General features: G+C 42.9%; 1 protein-coding gene across 1 annotated transcript in view; it reads left to right on the top strand.

Annotated features, from left to right (window-relative positions):
• LOC135897774 (zinc finger protein 64-like) overlaps positions 1–20684 on the top strand; it is a 50336-nt gene extending 29652 nt beyond the window's left edge. Inside the window, exons 7-10 of the mRNA XM_065426482.1 lie at positions 1298–1500; positions 13141–13392; positions 14482–14738; positions 16815–20684. Of these exons, the coding sequence (XP_065282554.1) occupies positions 1298–1500; positions 13141–13392; positions 14482–14738; positions 16815–17168 (1066 nt within the window). The 3' untranslated portion in view covers positions 17169–20684. The remainder of the gene's footprint in view (positions 1–1297; positions 1501–13140; positions 13393–14481; positions 14739–16814) is intronic.
• The last annotated feature ends 565 nt before the right edge of the window (positions 20685–21249 follow it).

Raw genomic sequence — 21249 nt, 5'->3', positions numbered from 1 at the left:
TAATCTGAAGATGCTTCTGATCTCATCACATTCATCTTGAAATGTTTCCTATTGAAGAGTTTTTAGAAATGAAAAAGCTAAGCAAACTATGCATAAATAAAAATTTATTTTGTTTATGTTATGAAATCTACTGTATGATGATTGAAAGCAATAAATAAACTGTATAAAGGATTTATTTAAAACATCGCGCTGCAAAAAATTATTTTAATGTAAGCATATGTTGTTATTACAGTGCTTTTGTAGTCAGTCTCGAGAACGTAGAGCGGGCACATTTTGTGCATGTTTGGTAAAAATAGACTTAAATTGGGATGGTACACTTTGATAAGTACATGGTGGTGTAGGTGAGCTGAGCTCATTCTCAGTGAAGTAGTAGGTACACGCAGTTTGGACAAGCCCAATTTAGAGTGTCTGCATTTTGTTTGTGGCCTAAAAAAATGGGCAGCACAGATCAATGTGAATATTGTAACAGTGTGTAATTTTGGAAGAAGGGGAATTGTATTGTGGTCTGAAAGATGATTAAGAAGATTTGGGTATAACACTCTTCGGCACATGTTAGCTCAGCCATTAAGAAGCTATTTAAATACACCTACTCTTCTTCCCATAACAATATTTATTGCTACAAGCTTCTAGTAGTCGCTTTCATTGTTCATTCGACAAGTGCTTTCGGGGACTCTAATCATGCAAAACACGTGTGACGAAATTCAACCTATGCAGTGCTTGCAGCAGAAAACTTCTGGACTGGAATAAAAAGTAGTGCTGTTATTGCTGGGGGGACAAACTTTGTGTTGTGCAAGGTTTATCGTGGTTGTTGAAGAAAGTTGGTCTTTTACACTGTGCTTCTTGTAAGCAAATGTCTCTGTGAGTTTCCCTGTGTCACTGCAAATGTATATGCTATCTAGGGTTACAGTTTTGTTAATATTAGTTATGTTCTGAAGTGTTTAGGTTATCGAATGATAAACTACCTGACACCATTTGCCTTTTTCATATTTGTACATGATAATAATAAAAAGAAAACTTAATAACGCATTGGGTCGCACATATGCAGAGGACATTAGCCATGTTCACGTGCCGCTAGCCTCAGCGCATGACACAAGGTTGCCTTCTATGTAAATGACAAGGGCTAGTGGAATCATGAAGCTGGCACAAATCGCATGCATCTCCAGTGAGTGTAGTGAAGTCAGTCTGTTGCGATGCTTGGCTAACTATAAGAGCTTTTTGTTGAATGAGCCTCTCTTTGCGTGACCTTCTTAACAGAATATTTGGCAATCCTTATTGGGAAGATTTGCCCTTTGTGCAGGTGCCAGATGTGTCCCTTTGCAGGCCGCCACCAAAACCAACTTCTTGTGCATCTTCGAACACACACGGGTGACATGCCCTTTCAGTGCTCCGTGTGTGGAGCTCGATTCCGCATCAGCTGTGACCTGCAGCGTCATCTGCGAACACACACTGGTGAACGCCCATATGCGTGCCAACAGTGTCCATACAAGGCCTCTGTGCTCAGTTGAGTGTCAACATTTTAGTCATTTATATTCTGGTGTGCCTTTGGAAGCTCTCCCTTGTTAGTGATACTGCAGTTCGTGAACCAACAATTATCGGTACCAATTATGTCTCTGAAATGTTTTCACGCATTTTGCGGAGTTCATATGTAACAACCAAGGTGTTGCAACAACTTAGACTTGATTCCTCCTTAATGAAACCGCTGATTGTGGTGCAGTCTTATATTAACAGGTCTTTGTTCTTTAGGGATGCCTAAAAGCTGACTGTATACAGTCATACCTCGATATAAAAAAGTTGATAAAATCATCAATTTGTTTGGTTGTATCGAAATTCGATATTTTAGGTAAATAAGTACAGCTGCTGATGGATCTTTCTTGCATGGAAGAAGCTGCAAAATTTTCCAGAATATCCGCCAATCAGGAATAGCAAATTTGAATTTAAAAAAAAATCATTTTGTTGAATTTGAGAGTTGGTGATGAAAGATTCAGTTTCATGCCGTGTCGACGTTATCGTCACATCAGTGGTACGAAGTGAAAGCAGCCATGCTTTCACATCCACTCTGCCGCCATGGTTGATAGTGTCACTCACAATAGAATGTTATTGTGAAAAGCACCGCGGTGAGCGAATGCTTCGTCTGACTCAATATTACGCAACCTTCAGTACTAAACTCGCAGGAAGACAGTGCACGCATGATGCCCTGCCATCTCAGCTTGCGCAGCCTTTGCACACGCAGCAGATTACCTCTAAAACAGTGCTTGAGGGCTGCACGCTGACAACCGTCTGCAGCCACAGCCCAGCTAGAAAAGGAGACATGCACCAATCTTCCTTCCCATTTTCTCCCCCTCCCTTCCCACCTGCCCTGGAATGCGCTTGATCATATTACCACAAGCTCACTCCCTTTACCCTTACTCATGCTGAAAGATATATCGCTCATCAAGCCACCATCCTTCTCAGCTCACCCTTTCACACTTTCACTCGCACATAAAGCATAAAGCTCACCGGGCACAATAGGATCTTATCGCACTTGGACTTTATACGGAAAATGGTGCTGCTCTGCTTCCGTGGTTGCTCTCACAAGGCAGGCACGCAATTTGAGAGGTGTGTTTGAAAGCAGCATGCAAGTCAACCATTTGGTCATCTCAGACTCATCTGTGGACACAGATGACTGAGGCAGTGAGGTTTTGTTTTATTGAAATTGTGTATAAACACACTTCATTGTATTGAGGTTCAAAATACGAAGGTTGATCCAGAAATAAGGTTCCCATCAATTTTAGAAATAGACAACATTGTCTATTCTCATAGAAATTTACATCATTGGAAAGATGAAAGTTTGCTCTATTTTTCTACGTAATCGCCATCTTTTTTTGCACATTTTTCTAGACGGTGCTCCAATTTCTGTATCCCAATGTCGTAGAACTCTACCGCCAACCCGTTGAGGAAGCGTTTCACCTCTTCTTTGACTTCATCGTCGCTCCGGAAGCGTTGGCCACTCAAATGCTCCTTTAACTTGGGGAACAAGTGATAATCACAAGGCGCGAGGTCTGGACTGTACAGTGGGTGAGGCATGACAGTGCACCCAAAGTTTGTCAAAAGTTTCTGGGTTTTACGTGAGGTCGGGTGTTATAGTGAAGCAGCGTTACACCGGCTGCCAGTCGTCCTCGCCGGTGGTTCTGGATAGCTCGCCTGAATTTTCTTAGTGTTGCACAATAACTGTCTCAGTTTATTGGTGTCCCACATTCCATGAAATCGATCAGCAGTATCCCCTTACGATCCCAAAAAACACTGGCCATGACTTGGCCAGCAGAAGGAGTTTGTTTGAACTTCTTTGCGACTGGTGACTCTGGGTGACACCACTGTTTGGATTTTTGTTTCATTTCGGGAGTGAAATGAAACACCCACGTTTCGCCTCCTGTAACAATGGACTCCAGCAATCCTTCCTTCTTGACTCTTTTGAAGAAACTGGCGAGCACAGTCAAGGCATTTCTCCTTGTGGTCTGATGTCAATAGCCATGCTACCCATCGAACACAACACTTGTGATGCCTGAATTTTTCAGTCAAAGCTCTTTCCACCGTACTACGAATCTCCCAGAAATCTGAGCAACAAGTTCACGGATGGTGATCCTCCTGTTTTGAAGCAGTTCGCGTTGAACCATCTCGATAACCGCCTCCGAAACTGACGATCTTCCACTCCGTTCTTCATCATGAACTTCCTTCCGGCCGGCAATAAACTCCCTGCACCACTTTCGGACGTGTTGAACCGACATACATTTGTCTCCATACACCTCTGTCAACTGATGATGAATGTCCACAGGTAATGTCCCTTGGCATGCAAAAAGCAAATTACAGAACGAATCTCGCACTTGGTGGGATCAACAATGGGAACCTCCATATCGGACGGCTGCTGAGCCAAGAATAAGTGGCGCAGTGAAGTGCGGCCCGGGGGAATCGAGAGTCGGGAAACAGTCACATGCAGCAGTGTTGCCGGATTTCGCCTCGCACCTTTGCGTGTGGCTGGAGTTCTTTAGGAACCTTATTTCTGGAATAACCGTTGTACATCGTGTTCTATGGACTATGGACCTCGTTCTGTCGAGAATTTCGTTATATTGAAGTTCATTATATCAAGTTTTAACTGTATTACAGATATGTTGTGATTAAGGGTTTGTGAATATCAGAATGTTTTAATACAAACTGAATACAAATATTTAGCTATGAATATTCATTGAATATTAATGATAGGTAGATGCATTTATTAGTAAGTTTCTTTACTTTAACATGCTAAAACATGCATTTATGGTGCCAACAGTAAAATAAACTAGTAAGCCATTACAGTAACAGCGTGTTTATTTGACCTTTGTTAATTTGGAAAATTGAGTAATTCACACTGTCTCACCAACCTGTGCATTATGCAATATAATATACCTGTTCAACTCGGAAGCTTTTGTTCCTGCACCAGTTGTCACTCAGTGCATTTGTTGCCAAGCGATAAGCTCAGGAGTGCGGCTAGCTCTGCATAGGTAATGGCATATGAACAAGGCAAAAAACTGCACTACTAACCAACCAAAATTAAGTGGAATTAAGTACTGTTCACTACAACTATTGCTTAGAAAAGACCCACGAGAGCACATCTTTTATTTTTGCTGCATTTTGTGCCACATGCATGCAGGACTCCAAAAGCACAGGACATGCGCATGCACATTCTATTGTTTTACTTCACTGTGAGTCATCTGACCAACTCTACATCATCAAAATACTGCACTTACAAGAATATATAATGTAACCACCAATTAATGCACTGTGTGAAGGCGGGAAAGGGTATCTTCAATTTCTTTTTAAAAAATTACGATTACAGTAGAATGTCGGTGATACGATCATGTCTGATAGAAATTTCGGGATGATATGAATTTTTCGTAAGTCTCGGCTCAAGTCCAATTGCTTATAACGAGCTGATGGACTTTCAGTCTTGCAGCTTCAGATAACATGACCATTTCACAACTGTGATAAGCTTAAAAATTTAGGGATGAATTCGCTTGCAACAATCCAGCTGTTTGTCGTGTATGAAAGCCCGACTGAGCACTTGCAATGCGAGAGCCGGTGTGGGAGTTCAAACCTGCAGCTGGCATCGTGAGGGAAAAACTGGCTTTGTTGGTGAAAAACTGGCCAGGTGACAGCCCTAACCCTCACTTTTTGCAGACCTGTTCCCCTTGCCCCTGAGAAGTTGGTTTTCCCACAACAATTTGTCTGGTAGCTGAGCGTGTCGTGCACGCTAAATTTTGCAGTGGCAGGAGCGTGCCAGGTAGCACAAAATTAGGTAGTCATTCACAAATAAGGTAAAGTAAACTGAAATAATCATGTCTGCTTCCAAATGGCCAGCAATATAGTATTCATTTTGTCTCAAATGTTCGAAAATGTTTGAGTGCTTAGTTTTCAAATTGAATATAAATAATGAAAATACGATATTCAGTTGGCGTTATAAATTTCTGAATATTCACACACTCCTAGTTGGGATATATTGTTTGATTATAAAGAATATAGATTCACCCATCAGCACTGACGAAAGCTGAGATTCCAAACTGACACTGCGTTGATTGTGCTGTGACAGCAGCATTGGCCATTTTGCGGGAGCCATTACTAGCACTCCATCTACAAAGGCTGCCTTTAGCACACAATGTTTTCTGTCTACGTTAATTTGCTCTTCAGCATCAAAAATATTGCTACAAGTCATTGTGGAGCCTTATCTCCTGCATAAAGTTCAAAAAAGAGCAAAAACGTGGGCCATGAGTCCTGAGGAGCTAGTCCTTTTGATAATAATTTAAGCTATGCAGCCTAAAAGTGAGCCACTCAATGCTGACAGTGCCTTTATGCAAAGTTCCACATCACACTAAAACTTGGTGTAAACCAGAGTTCTCCACAGTAGGCAGAGGTGGAAATGTTGCCCACTGCTCCGGTTTACTGCCCTCTACTCTGGTTTACTGCCTCCCCCCCCCCCTTACTTTGGTTTACCACCCACCGTTCTGGGTTTACCACCCACTGCTTCGGTTGATAGGTAAAAATTTACAATAATTTGTTTTCTCGTAATACTCGAGTTTTCCTTTCTCTTTTTTCAAAGTGACACAGAAGTAGAGAAAATTGCACTTTTCTAGTGCGCTGTTGACAAAAATCGGATAGCAAATTGGCCATCGCAAGGTTCCACCACCCTACCCTGCAGAGCTGAGCGTAGGACCAGCATGACTTTCTGTTAATGCAGCACCGCAATTTTAGAACCATCGTAAAGAGGCGAGATCTGAGCTTCAGATAGCCACAGCGCCACATTTTGCCGTGCAGAAATAAAAGCAAAAGAAGCAAGTGAAAAAATTTAAAAAATAGCAATGTGATTCATTACTGCTGCCACGCAAACACAGAAAACACACCTATCTGCTGACACAGATTTGAATCACTGGCATGTGTTTCACGTGCATTTTGACAGCGGCGAGCTCTGCATTTCTTTACCCTGGCAAAGTTTGGTGATCGCAATAGGACATGTCGCTAGCTCTCGTTAGTTTCATTATTGCCTAAAAAATCCAAAGTTGGTGAACTTACAACTCAAAATGGCAGAATCCCCCCCCTCCCTTCCAGTCTCAAATGTCCACCCCTTGAAAATTTCTAGGGAGGAATCTGCCATGTGTATACCATAGCTTGCACATGTTTGTCAAGCCCTTCCTTCTTCTATCATGCTTATACTGCTGCATGCTTCATCTTCTATGATTTACTTTGTTTCACTGTGCACTGGGAGGCAGAGCCAGTGTAGCAGCATCAAACAACTACACCACAGATGAACAGCAGCTAGCAGACTTGCCATAGAATGCTTGGTGATCTGACCAGGATGAGGGAACCTTAATATAGTCATCCCTTGTTATAACGAAATCACTTTTCTCGAAATGTCACTTCATTTGAAATTTCTTCCGGTCCTGACCCACACATGCATTTTAAGCTGCATTACTCGAAGCGCACAAAGAGTTTTATGCACTTAGAGCAAAGTGGCAAGCGGAGGCGGCGGCGACTCTTTTACGTATGCAGTTTCAAATTAATACCGCTGATGAATTAGTCTCATGCGGGCACAGAACAGGCCACAAAAGTACTATACCCACAGCCGATGACCGCCTAGTAACAGGTACCAAGCGAGTGCTGTGTGCTCCCAGTTTTACTGCGGAGCGTATGGAAGCTGCCAAATTTCGTGGTGCAGCGCATCCGAACCATTAATTGCGGTCGCAGTCGCATCACTGGTGTCCCCTGTGATAGAATCCACACAAAATAATGTTTTCCTGGCGCTTTGCGATTCCAGAAAACCGCAGTCTCTTGGATGCTGAAAGTGGCCGAAAGACCACAGGCAAAGTTGCTCCAAAGCTTTCCATGAGGTGCGCTCGATAATCAAAGTTTTACCACTCTAAAGAGCACTTATGGTGCTGAAACGTGCCGATAAGCACAAAAGAAGTGTCCCTCCGATTATAAGTGCCACGTTTGATGCAAGGAGCTACATTAACAAATCAGGAAGACGACTTTGGGGCAGCCGGTTTAGAAATTTGTTTGCCACTCGCCATAATTGGCCTGCATCGCAATAAAACACCGCCCCTAGCTTTGTTGCACTTTTGACAGTGCAAATCGACCGATAACTTGCCAAAAACACGAAAAATCCGAGCGTCGCCAGCGGCAAGTCAGGCTGTCAACATGACAGGTCAATGCAAGCTGGTGTTTCCCCGGCAATTTTCTCAAGCCGGTCATGCTCTATTCGCACCATCCGACTTTAGACCTAAAGACAATCTAGGTCAAAATGCGTGATAGGGTCATTGAATTTTGTTCCTAGACATTTATCAATGGCGCGGGCGCGACAGTACGTGAACACCGACACTTGAACCGTAGAATTAGTACAGTGTCACCAACAACAGTGCGCCGAAAAACTCGTTTTGCAAACTGCACGGCTGCACACCTCAGGAAAAAATTGCCCACTGATCACGCAAGGCCCCTATGCTGCGAACCCACAATGAGCGGCTAATTGTTTTTTTTAGCACAACAAACGCAACTTCTTACTCGAGCCATGGCAGTCGCAGCGCTTTCCAGCGCAGTACTTTCATAGTCTTCCATGACCTCTACAGCCCCCCTATACAAGCAGCCACTGCCTTCCCCTCCTCATTCACTCTCCAGTCTGCAAGCTGTTTGGATGCCAGTCACTCCTCTCACTCGCTTTCATGTCAACTCCTCGCCTCCTCGCTGCTAATTTCAACGTCACTGCTCCTCTAAAGCTGCCCTCTTCCTGCCTGCCCTCCCAAGCACAATCTTCCACCAACGGGTGCCCTTCCACGGTTCCTGCTTCTTGATCTCCACAACTCCGATCGATCGCCTTTCTTCCACTACACGTGAAGTCAATGCCAAGCCTGCCTTTGCAACTGTCACCATCACCAGCACGCACTGACGAGGAAAGCGAGATGCCCTGATGACATTTTAAAGCTTCTCCCTTCTGAGTAGCCCGCCGCATTCAGTCGCTTTGACGCCGACAGTGCGTGCGTTTGGATTCATGCTGCTGCAGGCCATGTGATTGTGTGTTATTCAGAGTGCTTCGTTAGGCATGCCTCACTTGTATTTTTATGGTCTACAGTGATAAATGGCTCCATCAGTGTCCGGACGAAAGTGCCTGACTTTGGAGCAGAAAGTACTGCTGATAAAAGAAGTGGAAAAAGGCAGCCGGCAGAAAACTGACATCACGAACGAATTCAGCATAGCGCCGTCTACTTTATAAACTATGTATATTGAAAAACAAGGAAGCTGTGTTGGATGGCTTTCAAAAGAGCTTCTCGGCAAAGAGAAAGAGGAATCGCAATTTAAGATACCCTGAAGTGGAAGGTGCACTTCTACACTGGCTGAAGAACGCCAGGAGTGCGAATCTCCCCGTACGTGGACCTGCACTTACTGCAAAAGCCGAAGCTCTTGCTCTCCAAATAGGCCATAAAACTTTTAAAGGGCCCCTGAAACGGTTCGGACAAATTTTGTAGGCGCGTAGGGTACAGCTTAAGTAGAACATTCGCACCACAATTTAAGTGAAGCGTTACGTATTAATGGAGCTGCAAGCGATTAGAAGTTACCCTCCTCCCTAGCTATGCTTTTCCTCCTCAACTCGCTCACCGAGCGAGCGGCGCTAAGCTCCGCCTTCACTGGTTCAGCGTCACGATGCGACGTCACATCGCTCACTTCCGGTTGTTTAGCAGCACGCCCCCTCCCGCGCGAGACCTCTCCGCTAGCCGCTTGGCCGTCGACCGAGAGCTATCGAAGCAGCGTGCGTTGCGAGCATTCTGTCGTAGCGCCGAACGTGTGCGGTACTCCGCTAAAAACAGGCAAGCTGGTCATTTCGGCAAATGACTGGAGGCATAAACTCAAGCTGATGAAGGAACTTTAGCGTAGACGTACGTGAGCAGCCTGATCGGTCTGCACGGTCCAGACACTTGCTGGCGCAGCGCTTAACCAGTCAAACAAAGCGCTAATATTGCTCTAACCAAGTGTAAAGCATTTTAAACATTTATAAATCAACGTGTTGATGATTACACTCCTGCGAAAAATACACACCAGCAGCAAAGAATACACTTCGTTGCTGCTACTGTGTATGGTTGAGCTCTGTGCCACCAGGTGGCTGCACCGTGCAGACCGTTCACATTTGCCCTTCTGCTCATCTCGTGGCTCATCCCGGCACAGTCAAGCGGCCAGACCCTGTCCCCTTGCGCTTGCGTTTGCCCTAATACTGGACTCGCGGTTTGCAGGTCGCTAGGTTTGCAGTCCACAAGGCAACAAAGTCGAATTATAGTGCTCGCGAAAAGACTGAGACCGACTCTGACCGCGGAGCTCTCGTCAAAATGGAGTACGTTGTAACACAAGCAGACGACACTTGCTGTGTGCCGGAAGTGCTGAAGTGTACTAAAAAACTATTCTTGTGTATTCTCTTTAAGTTATTTTCTTTTTACAGAAACAAAGTAACTAACATTCCAACTATTACGAGCATCATTTGTTCACCATAAAGTTGGAAAAATTATCGACCACGCGCCCTGGTCAGCCAATCAGATAGCTCGCCCATGTGACGTAATATGGGTTATTTGCATCATATGGGTAGGGGCGGCTTAAAATTCCGCCGAGCAGTGCGCTGCGATCGGCAGCGATGTGTATTTTTAAAACCTTATAATAAATTACACGCTTTACGCAGAGCACTTAGAAGCACCAATTAATGATCAGAAGAACCTACTCTAACGACTCAGTACGTTTGTAGAAAATCGCCAAAATCGTTTCAGGGTCCCTTTAAGTGCAGCAATAGCTGGCTTCAGTGGTTCAAGAAACGACATGGCATGACCTCGAAAGTATGTTGTTAACGAAAGCGCAGCTGTGAACGTGACGCTGTAGACATAAAGCACCAACATTGGCTCCAAGCTCTGCTTGAAAAATATGAAGACAGACATCTACAACCTAGATGAGGGTGCATTTTTCAACAAGATGCTACCGAATCGCATGTTCACTTCCATTGGCGGAGCCTCATCCAGAGGAAAAAGGAGCAAGGAGCGTGTCACGGTGCTGTTTGGGGCCAGTGCAACAGGCAAGGACAAGCTTCCCTTGTTGATACTGGGGCAGGCGGAGGAGCCGTGGTGCTTCCGAAATGCAACTATTCCCAAGGAATGCATCTACAGAAGCAACAAGCGAACATGGATGACTGCTGCTATTTTTGAAGACTATGTGCGCCTTCTGGATAGACGGTTCAATGCAAAGAATCGGCAAGTGCTTTTCATAATTGACAATTGTCCGAGCCACGGGAAGATCAACTACCTCAAGGCGATTGCTGTGGAATTTTTGCCTGCAAATGCGGTACTGCAGCCGATGGACCATGCCATCATTGAGACCGCTCTTAAGCTGTACTGCAAGGCTCTTTTGCAGCACATGCTCACAGCGTATGACGCCAGCAAGAAGTACCACATTGATTTGCTTGGTGCGATCCATTTGCTGAAGTTTTCATAGAAAGAACTCGCACCTTCGAAGGTCGCCGACTGTTTGCGCACACCGGCTTTTCCCACGCCGTCGTCAGCGACCCTGACGACGACCAGCCTGACGATGACCAGACTTGCGGCAATCTGTACAAAGCTGTCCATAAAATTGCTGGCCAAGAGATAGATGGAGACTTCGAAATGTTCACGTTGGCTTACGCTGCTACTCCCGTGGTCACCTCAGCGACTGATACGGAGATGCTAATTGACACTGTTGGTGGCCTCGACGAGGACAAAGAGCCAGCGGACGGAGAGCCACATGAAGTGCCAACTATGGTGCAGACGCGGTAGTACCTACACCTGCTGCGAAGTAAGGTTGAATGCATGGACAGCCACTACAGCATCGTGCAATGCTTGGTCAAATTATAGCAGGGGTTGCTCACGCCCGGTAAGAACTTTAAACAGCCAAAGCTCTGCCTTTTTTGTAGCTGAATAAAGCTTTGTTTCACTGAATACATTGTATTTTCACTTCCTCACAGTTGTAGCGCAATGAAAGCTCGACTGCTTTAGCTTTTCTCAAGTGATCGCTTATATCAAATTACCACCTGTATGAATTTTTTCACCGTCCCGCTGACTTCATTATAACGAGGGATTACTGCAAATTTAATCAGCCACACGACTTCGGCCTCCTACACTTTTATAATCTTGCCTCCTTTGCTGACAGCAGTGCTTAATGCAAATAAATCTTCATCATCATTAAGACCTATTTAGCTGAAGCTGGAATTGCAGTAAGCAGCATATTTCCAATAAGAGGACTGACAACTGATCACACCACTTCACGAAAATTATGGCACAATTTGATACTACATACACATTCATTCTCATGAACTCAATCGTGACATTGAGTGCAGGATCAGAAACTATAGTTGAGATAGAGAAAGCTGTACAAAGCTTATATTCATGCTGAAACTTGCCTACTGGTATTCATGCACCGCGCTTAATGCCTTAATTTTTATAATGATCTTTCACATGCTTTTCTTGCACTGAAAATGTTATATATATATATGTGTGTTGCATTATGTGGTGGTCATGTGGCCTTTGAGGAAGTGCAAGAATATTTATGGTAGCTCTAACTGATTTCATTGCCCTACTGTTCCTATTGCTTTTATGTTCAGGCATAACCTTTCTAATGATAGTAGTATAAACAGTAACACACTCGAAGTGCTTAATGTGTGAGCTATCAATCTGCCTAAGTTTCTATTTTGCTGATTTTATGTTTCTGTTTCTAGCATCTCATAATGTGAGATGAGAGAGCTTAGAAATATACAGAACTTGTGTTGAAAATTTTTTGGCAGTTTTTGCAAAACTGCTACAATATTATATTAGGTTGTTATGTTAATAAGCTTTCTGTAGCTATAAAAAAAGATTGTTCTCTTTTTTATTTTTTTTTTTTATTTTTTTTTTTTTTGTCTCTTCAAAATGCTGAAGGCACTCCTGCCAGTACATAGTTAACAGCATACGTATAAGATATGTTTCAATGTGAAGGCATAGTGGTAAGTTGGCCGAGAGCCCTAAGGGGTGGCTCGCTTTCGAAATCATCGAATGACAGTCCAAATCGTGGGCACTACAGAAAAGGCGCTTTCTTTTTTTTTGTTCTTTTACATCACTGGCTATATGTGTGAACATCAACAAAGATGCCAAATAATAAAGAAGCAGCAGCAGCTACATGCATTGCAAGTTGACACCTGTAAATGTGCTGGGAATATGTCATTTGTTGTGGCAGCTAGGATGAAAGTGAAATTATATAAATAACAAACTTATCCTATCACACTCTAAGTCTGAAAGTTGATCAAGTTTTCTGAAATTTGTTACATTAAGTTGTCGATCGGGTACTTAAGCACTGCAGGCTTGTGTTATTCAGGCAGATTGTTAGCTTCTAAAGTAGTTGATAAAGTTCGACATGGTCTTTATTTAAAAGGTGCCACCGTCAACAAGAATGACTGTTAATCACTGCACAAGTTAGTGCTTCAACTTTCTTGCAGCGCACTAAAACTCTTGTTGTAACTCTTGTTCTGCTGTATACTTCATCAATTTTGTCATGATGTTTTCATGATTTGCCTTCATGACGTGAAATTACACAAGTGATGTTCTCATTCCACAGGCAACCTGCGGTCCCATGAGAGGGCAATGCATAGTGCTGACCAGCCTGCTCGTTGTAGCCAGTGCTCATTTTCCTGCTCATCTAAGCGAGAACTGCGGCTGCACAGTGTAACTCACCGAGAAGGTAGTCTGCACTGCACTGAATGCTCATACACATGTGAGCGACGTAGCTCCCTGACTAGCCACATCAGAAGCCATGACGAAACTCGGCCATATCGTTGCCAGACCTGTTCGTATACATCAAAGCACCCTGGTCAGTTTTTTGTGCCTTTTATGCCTTTGCTTTGCATATTGTGCCTGGTGTGCAGTTATATATATATATATATATATATATATATATATATACTCAGCATTTCAACAAATTCAGCATATACAGATGACTTACATTAATTCGACTCCGATGGTATCGACAAAACTGATTGAATTATCCAGTGGGTTGAATTAAACAAGGGATAGAAAAACCACTGAAACACCACTGCTTCATTGATTGATTGATTGATTGATTGGAACTGGGGAAAGGAGGTAGGAAATAAGAAATGCAGGCATCATAACTGTGTCACCCTTCAATGGACACCTGAACCGTCCCACAGCCGTTAGAGAGATGGAGAGAAAAGGTGAGAAGGGGTAAAATATAATAGACATAGAGAAAGGTGAAAAATTGGAGAAATACAATATATACCTAAGTGGAAAATGTGAGGAATGTGCCACTGCTTGCCAGATTTTAAAACACACCCGAATCCAATGTGCACACAGTTTATAAGTTCAAATCGGAAAACTAACATAGAAAGGGAATTAGAGCTCTTAAATAGAGTAGAAGTCTAATGCGCATTCGATTTTTGTGACAAGAAAAATATGGCATGTTTCTAGTGTAGGATTGAAATAATGAAAGTTTTTATCCATGGAATAGCAGTCTTGGATGTCGGCCGGGACCGAATTTAATTAACCAAAAAATCAAATTAGCTAGAGTCAAATAATAAAAGTCTGCTGTATTTCAGTACCTCGTGGCAGCTGATCTAAAGCGCAAGGCAGTGAAACCTAGTGTCTGAAGTGCCACAGGATCTTCTGTGGTTCTGTTTAAGCAAAGAGGCTAAAATGTTGCTTACGATAACACCTTTTTTGCCTTGCCAAAATACTAAACAAATGAATTTGGAGGCAGTTTCGTTAAAGCAGTAATTCCAGTCGGGCTATTTTTGTTTACCGAGATTCTACTGTACAATCTTCTGATAACTTTTAACATGCTTTCTTTCTCTGCTTAGTAGTTGGATAGTGAAATCTTAAATGGCTAACATCAAATCCTAATATATTGTGCAGCCAATAATCAACTGTTTTCTTGTTTTAACAGCCAACTTGCGCAGTCATGTGAAGAACAAACATTCAAAAAAACCACCAAAGCCAAGAAAAGGAGCTGTCGGTGCACGTCAAGCAGTATCATGCCATCGTACCTATCAGTGTAGTGAGTGCCCTGAAGCCTTTGTGCGGGAAGATTCTCTGCGCTCTCATTGTCGGCTCCACCGCAAGGGCATCTTGCCGCCTGCTGCATTACCGCCAGTTTCTGGAGAGGCAGCACAAGTCACCAGTGAACCTCTTGCCACTGCTGCCGTGAGTGTGCCTAGGTTGGCAAAAGGGTTGCCAGTAAATATCCGGATACTTTGTCGAACGACAGCTCAGTAGTACTCTAGGTGCTCTCTCTTTATGCTTTTTCATTAGTCCCATAGTGTCTTGTCGCCCAGCAACTCTGAAACAGCTGTGAACGTTTGTGTGTCGGGCTGCTATTGGCAGTAGTATACTAGTTGCTTCTGCTACACCTGTGTGATATCAAGATGCGGAATTCATTTTTTCTCTCCAAGATTCATGGCAGTAGTGGACATTAGGAGCTATGTGGTACTTTCCAGTGATCTGTTTACTGGAATGAATTTACTGATTTTTAAATTATCCTTAGTGCACGTGTCACATTTATGGATTTAAAGCTGGTCGCTGCCCAGGGTATTTCAACATTTGTTCATTGAAATCCTGATACTAGTATTAACTTCAAGACATGTGTCCTTATACTTGCAGGGAAATGCTTTGGTGTTCTGTTTAGTAATGTCCCAGAAAGTGCTCCTTGTGCACTGCCGGTCAAAACTAAGTGAAACGTTAATGTGTTTCGAGGCGAATTTGGCAATGAATATCTTGAACATGGTGGTAGTCTCAAGCTTCTTATTACTGCCTAGTGATCATGCCTTGAGCACTGACTGGTTTAAATTGTGCAGTTGCAACACATCCACAGAAACCTTTGAAGTGTCCTCACGGCATTAGAAATTTTTTTAAAAATCGCTTGAATAATTGCTTCCCACATTGAGGTAAAACGGTATGATTTTTTTCAGCAGAATCGGAGATGGTCGAAAAAACACCGAGTACACTTGAGATGGAATGACCACGCGTGCGTGCGTGCGTGTGTGTGTGTGTGTGTGTGTGTGTGTGTGTGTGTGTGTGTGTGTGTGTGTGTGTGTGTGGGTGTGTGGGTGGGTGGGTGGGTGGACTGACCTTTCTCAAGGTCTACATTAAGTTCTTGTGACACAGTCTCTTCATATATGTAGGTAGAGGAAGAGAGAGAAGAAGAAAAAGTGGGGCAGAAAAAAAAAGGGAAAAAAGAAAAGACGAAGAAGAAAAAGTGTAGGTGAAAGTCAGGGGCTAAAGAGATTACTTGTTGGTAACGGGATTATGCACTGCGCATTCATTGAGTCACACCCCTTATCAGTGGCAGTGTTCAGGTCTGACGAGTTTCCCAAGACGAGTGTCATGGAGTCGGGAAGTGAGAGGCATAAGAAAAGGAATTCATTACACATGCTTCTTCATGGTAGACGAGCACACAAGCCCTTTTGTGGTGTTCTGGTCAAGCAATGGCATTGCAAAGTGAGTAGAATGTGTGAAAATATTAATAAGTAACATTTTCAAAAAACAACAAAAATCAAAAATAATCTTATAAAAGAAAGAATGGGACGAGGTAGGGAGGAGTCAGCTCTGAGTTGTACTAGGAAATGATAGGGGGGGGGGGGGGAGAAAAATGTGTGTGTGTGTGTGTGCACGCGTGCGTGCGTGCATTGTTCAACATAATTGTATTCATTGTACTTGTAACATACTAAAAGGTCATAACATGGAGGGTTGGTAGACCTAAACCATATCATGATAAAGCATGCGAAGTCATTTTTATGATGGCATTGCTTCTGCTAGTTCCATGGCACATGCCACTATTTTAGACCCAAAGTTGGTTTGTCACATATTGGTAATCCGGAAACATGCATGTAGTCTATACATCCATATGTTATAGCATAACAGAGGGAGCCGTCAGTAAAAAGGTGTCGTAAAGGGTGTCAAAGGGTGTCAGTAAAATCATGTGGAATGATTTAAACCATTCCACATGACATTACTATGACTGCACTACTTGCCTAGATGCCTTACAGCTGTAAGATTAAAGTACCACCTTTTACTCGTTAGCTTTAGTGCTGTAAAAATTTATTGGTTCAGACTTATAACAGGGTGAGGGGTCTGTACAAGGGGCCTGCATTCTAAGAATTTCCTATTAAAAAAGCTGTCTCTTCAGGCCTTAACATTAACTATGTTCTCCTTTTACTGCACATTAGCACAAAGTGAAGTTGAGCTCCGACGGTGTTCTTGCTGCTTTTCTTTTCCCACCAGGAGGGCTCAACCACTGTGCATCCATCCACGAAAGATAATATTGAACAAGATTTAGATCCTGCTTGTCTTGCTCCTGCCACAAGCACTGCTACGTTCACAGTGTGCACAGCATCTGAGCAAGTAAATCCACTGTGTCAGCCACCAGAGGATGCCATGGGATCAAGCCAAGTGCTTGAGTGCCTTGTTCAGGACCCTGTGACAATGGAATTTCTTCCAGACAAACAGCTGCTGCTCCTAGCCCCAGGGCAGGATTCGACCTCTGCATCTACCACCAACCTTTTTCTGCTAGAGTCAGCATTACAGCCAGCTTTTTGGGCATCACCACCAGTGGCCACTCTTGAGAACTCTGCTTAGAAACAACTCTTGTAACTAAAACTGTACATACCATTGAACATAATGCAAAAATGTCCCCTACTTCTATTAGAGGGTTGCAATTCGGGCTTTATGGGATTTTGTCTTGTGAAATGCAAAGTAGGTATATAGTGCAAAAAAAAAAAAAGGCAAGAGGAAACCAGAAGACACAACACACACATACACACACACAGTGCTACTTTCAACAACATTCTTTTTGACATTTGCTTTCGACAACAAAAGTTACCAGATGCATGAGGTATTTCAAAACATAATGACGTCCCCAGGAATAGCAATGATATTTCAGACAATATTAGATATATCTGTTTTTATTATTTTTTTTCACTGCTGTTTTGATGTTTGTTTAATATAATTAGTATCTTCCGCCTCATAGAGTTTCCTACAAAAATTACTAGAGGGAACTCTGGCGCTAGTGTCTACAAGAGCTGCAATTGGAGCGGTTGTCCCAGCATGGGAATTATAGGAAGTACATGGATTTGCCTAAACTTCGCCTTTTTGGCTTCAAACGGCTTTGTGACTTTGTAAACTCGTCATTTTCAACAGTGTATTGCGTAATAAATAATTAAATAAACATCATTAAAACTGCCCAACGGCAGGATTCGAACACAGGGACGCTAGCACAGAAGCCTGATATTGAAACCATTAAGCCACGGACGCATGTATCGATAAGCAAATGAAACGCCCTTATGAATTTATCGCGGGCATGCCACTGCCTTGAGACGCTTGGTGCGTTTTGATTTGGCCACCTGGACAAGCTCAACGGTTGCAATTCATAGCAACTGTACGTGTTCCCGGCGTCTTCTGCACTTCGAAGAATATCGATTGCGCTGAAATATACGACAATAAGATTTATATAGCGTAATATACAAAGCCACAAGAACGTCTGAATCCACAAGCACGAAGATCAGGCAAATCCATGTACTTCCCATCATTCCCATGGTAGGACGACTGCAGCACCAGATTTCCCTCTAGTAATTTTTGTAGGAAACTCTCTGTTCCGGCTAACTGATTGACTGAACTTGGCTTCAGAAATGGCTGCATGCTCGGATCAGATAGTGCTTGTTGATGTTAGCCAGTGCTTCCGCAATAGCCGCCTTTGGCAAGTATTTAGCATTGTATGCCTGTTTGTTAGACTTCCTCTCAATGATTCCCCCCATAGAATGCAGTGCAGCCGTTTTAAGCATTGAAAACTAGGACATCACATTGAGAATTACACAGCTGCCTAAGTTCGCAGCCACAAACTCTGCTAATGCTGGCCTTTTGGGAGGGAGTAAATCTATCGCATAGGATTGGTGCCTAGTGTCCTCGTGCGTGGAAGCCTTACTGTTTACTCTGCCACCTATGGCTGTTATATGCAATGGCCATTATTGGCTTTTCAGGGTTTCCACTCACGTGACCTCCACCTGCTGGAGAAACTCAACCACCTAAGGGATGCCTGACCACTGGCAGTGCTTTCTCTTTGTCACAAATGACAGTTAGCAGTTAGGAGCCATTAGCTCTTTTCTCACCAGAAAAACAAGGGATTTTGCCACAACAAAGAAGGTGGTGATCTCCAAGTTGCCCTGGCCAGTATCTAAGGTGAATAGAACTGCTTGTGTTTGTGCTTGCGCTTAGAGAGGATGGGCGCTTAAGATATAATTTTCAGAATTCTGCTGTTTTGAAAGTGTTAATACTGGGCACTTCTGAGGTATTTTACGGTTGTCATTTGTCAGTCAGCTATATTTTGACTAGACAAATCTGCAAAAGTATTTGGAAGCTATTAGTGAGGAGCTTTAGCTATTACGTTATAAACATCACATTTACAGTGTGCATCAGAAGTGTGCAGACAGGTGTTTATCTGCTTAATATTCAAGGATTTACAGCTGCATTTCTAGTTTTAGTGCATGACTGCATTAAATTGTCTCTTTCCTTTGCAATCCATGCACAAAACAATTATGGACTTTTGCTGAGCAGTACCTTCAAGCTTTGGTAATTTCAGCTTGCAGTGGTACAGCACACGTGCTCATCTGCCAGCTTTATCTGACAATGCATGAAGAAGTTGCTCTTGTGATGTTGCAGTGAGCACTACGGCCAAGAACTAGGTGAACACTAGCGCTTTGATGAATTGCAGTCAATTCCAGCGATGGCTTCTGGCCACTGAGGTGTAGAGAACTTTGATCTCTATTGGAGCGTTATGCCAACAAAATGGTAATGGTTGCTTCTTGGATTTGTGCAGTGCCACAGATTCATAGGCACCGTTAAGTTACTCTAGTGGTCTTTCTGTCAAGCTCAGTGAGTGTTGTCTAACCATCGTTGCTGCAAAAATAGTTCTTGGGAATTTGACTACTAAGATTGTTGAAGAAGAGATTATGTTTAGCTCTCTGTTTGAGGGGGCTCTAACAAGAGGTGCATAACAATGTCCAGGGCATCATGAAGTGGTATGGCCTTTCAGTCCAAAATTTAGTAAAGTTTACAGAAACCTTTCATGTCAGCCACTGCCTGCTTCTTTAGCCTAATTGGAATGTTCTCATAGTCCTGCTTGTAGCCTTATAAGTTAGTCTTTCAGTGAGTTAAGTGGCTGCGGAGTAAGCTTTCTACAGGAGGTAGGCAAGCAGTGCTAATGCTATTCCTCACCGTGCAAAAACAGGTTGAAAATTGCAGTTACTCCCAGAAGGACTGTTCTGGGGACGCCAGCCGATGAGTTGAAGAAGTGTGCTAGTTTTCTCGGTCACCAATGCAAATGATTTTTGCAAACATAACCTTGAATAAAAGGCGCCCGAAAATGCTTTTTTTTTTTTTACTGAAAATTGCAATTTCTCTTACCGCATCCTCCCTAGAAATGCCTATGCAGTGAGGCTTGAAGTACTTGGCTCAGTAGTATTGAGTCGTACCTGTTCTAAACCCCAGGATTGTGTCTCAGACTTCTGTTGACACCTTCTTAGAGCTTCTGGAGGCTCGCATCTTTCCGAGACATATATGTTGGTTATGTCTCAGAAGGATAAGCCCATTAATACTTTTTTTTACACTTTTGGCATTGTGGACAGTTTTTTCAAGTATGATGCACAAAGGATAGAGGGGGGAAAGGCATTGAGTATGGCAACAGTCCTTCCCCCTTCTTTTTTTTTAAAGTCTAGTTGTGAGACTTGAGGCTACTTGTGTTTTGGGGTATAGATGGTACACTTTTTTTATGCTTCAGAACTCTCCTCTTAATTCTTGTAGCTGTTGCTTTGTGAAGTCAGTGGTCTGTTCCTTTAGATTTTGTGCTCAGAAGGAAGATAATGAAAGGGAATTTTACTAGTATTTCAGTGAATACGCTCAATTTTAGCCATAGTTTAGCCAACTCAGGATGTACCAATATGAATGTCAGAGGTATACTCACAGTATTGCAATTGTTCTTTACGAAGATCTGGTAGTATATCTGCGTTCACTCGCGTTTTCTACGACTTTGTGAGAGAACATTGGAATTGTATATTGCTAATAAATGCAGTCGCGGTGCTGCGTTTCTATTTTCTTCACAAATGTTACTTGTGTTACGTTTCCAGTCTCATTTGTTTTGTTTTTTCATAGTGTGCCCAAGAACAGCTTTGCACCATAATATTGGTGCACTCATGTTACATGAAGAACATAAAACCAAAAAACAAAACAATATCTCAAACAACAGTGGTACAAAGTGCAACAAAAAAATTGAATTATTCAGAGACAGAAGTCATAATGAGCAAGTATTAGAACTGAATATATCAAGATTATCACACAAGTTATTTTGTTGTGTTACATGACGTGTTGTAGCCTTAGAGGTGCAAGAGCAATTCACGTAGAAAATGCTAGGATTGTGCAGGTTAGGGCGAGGCACGCAGAACGTTACAGCTGACAGTAACCACGGACAGGAGAAGTGGTTGTGAATTAGTATGTACAAAAATAAGTAATCATGGTATTTCCGCCTTACTTCTGGGGGTCTAATATTAGGCATGCACAGTACACGCTCATAGGCATAAAATACATGGCGTCCGAGAAATCGATCGTACAGGACAGGAATGAAATGTCGCTGAACACATTCAATTTTTGCAACATTGGTCAAATTAATACA

The sequence above is a fragment of the Dermacentor albipictus genome, chromosome 1 (assembly GCF_038994185.2).
Source record: "Dermacentor albipictus isolate Rhodes 1998 colony chromosome 1, USDA_Dalb.pri_finalv2, whole genome shotgun sequence".
Taxonomy (NCBI): Eukaryota; Metazoa; Arthropoda; class Arachnida; order Ixodida; family Ixodidae; genus Dermacentor; species Dermacentor albipictus.
This window is presented reverse-complemented; position numbering and strand designations above follow the sequence as displayed.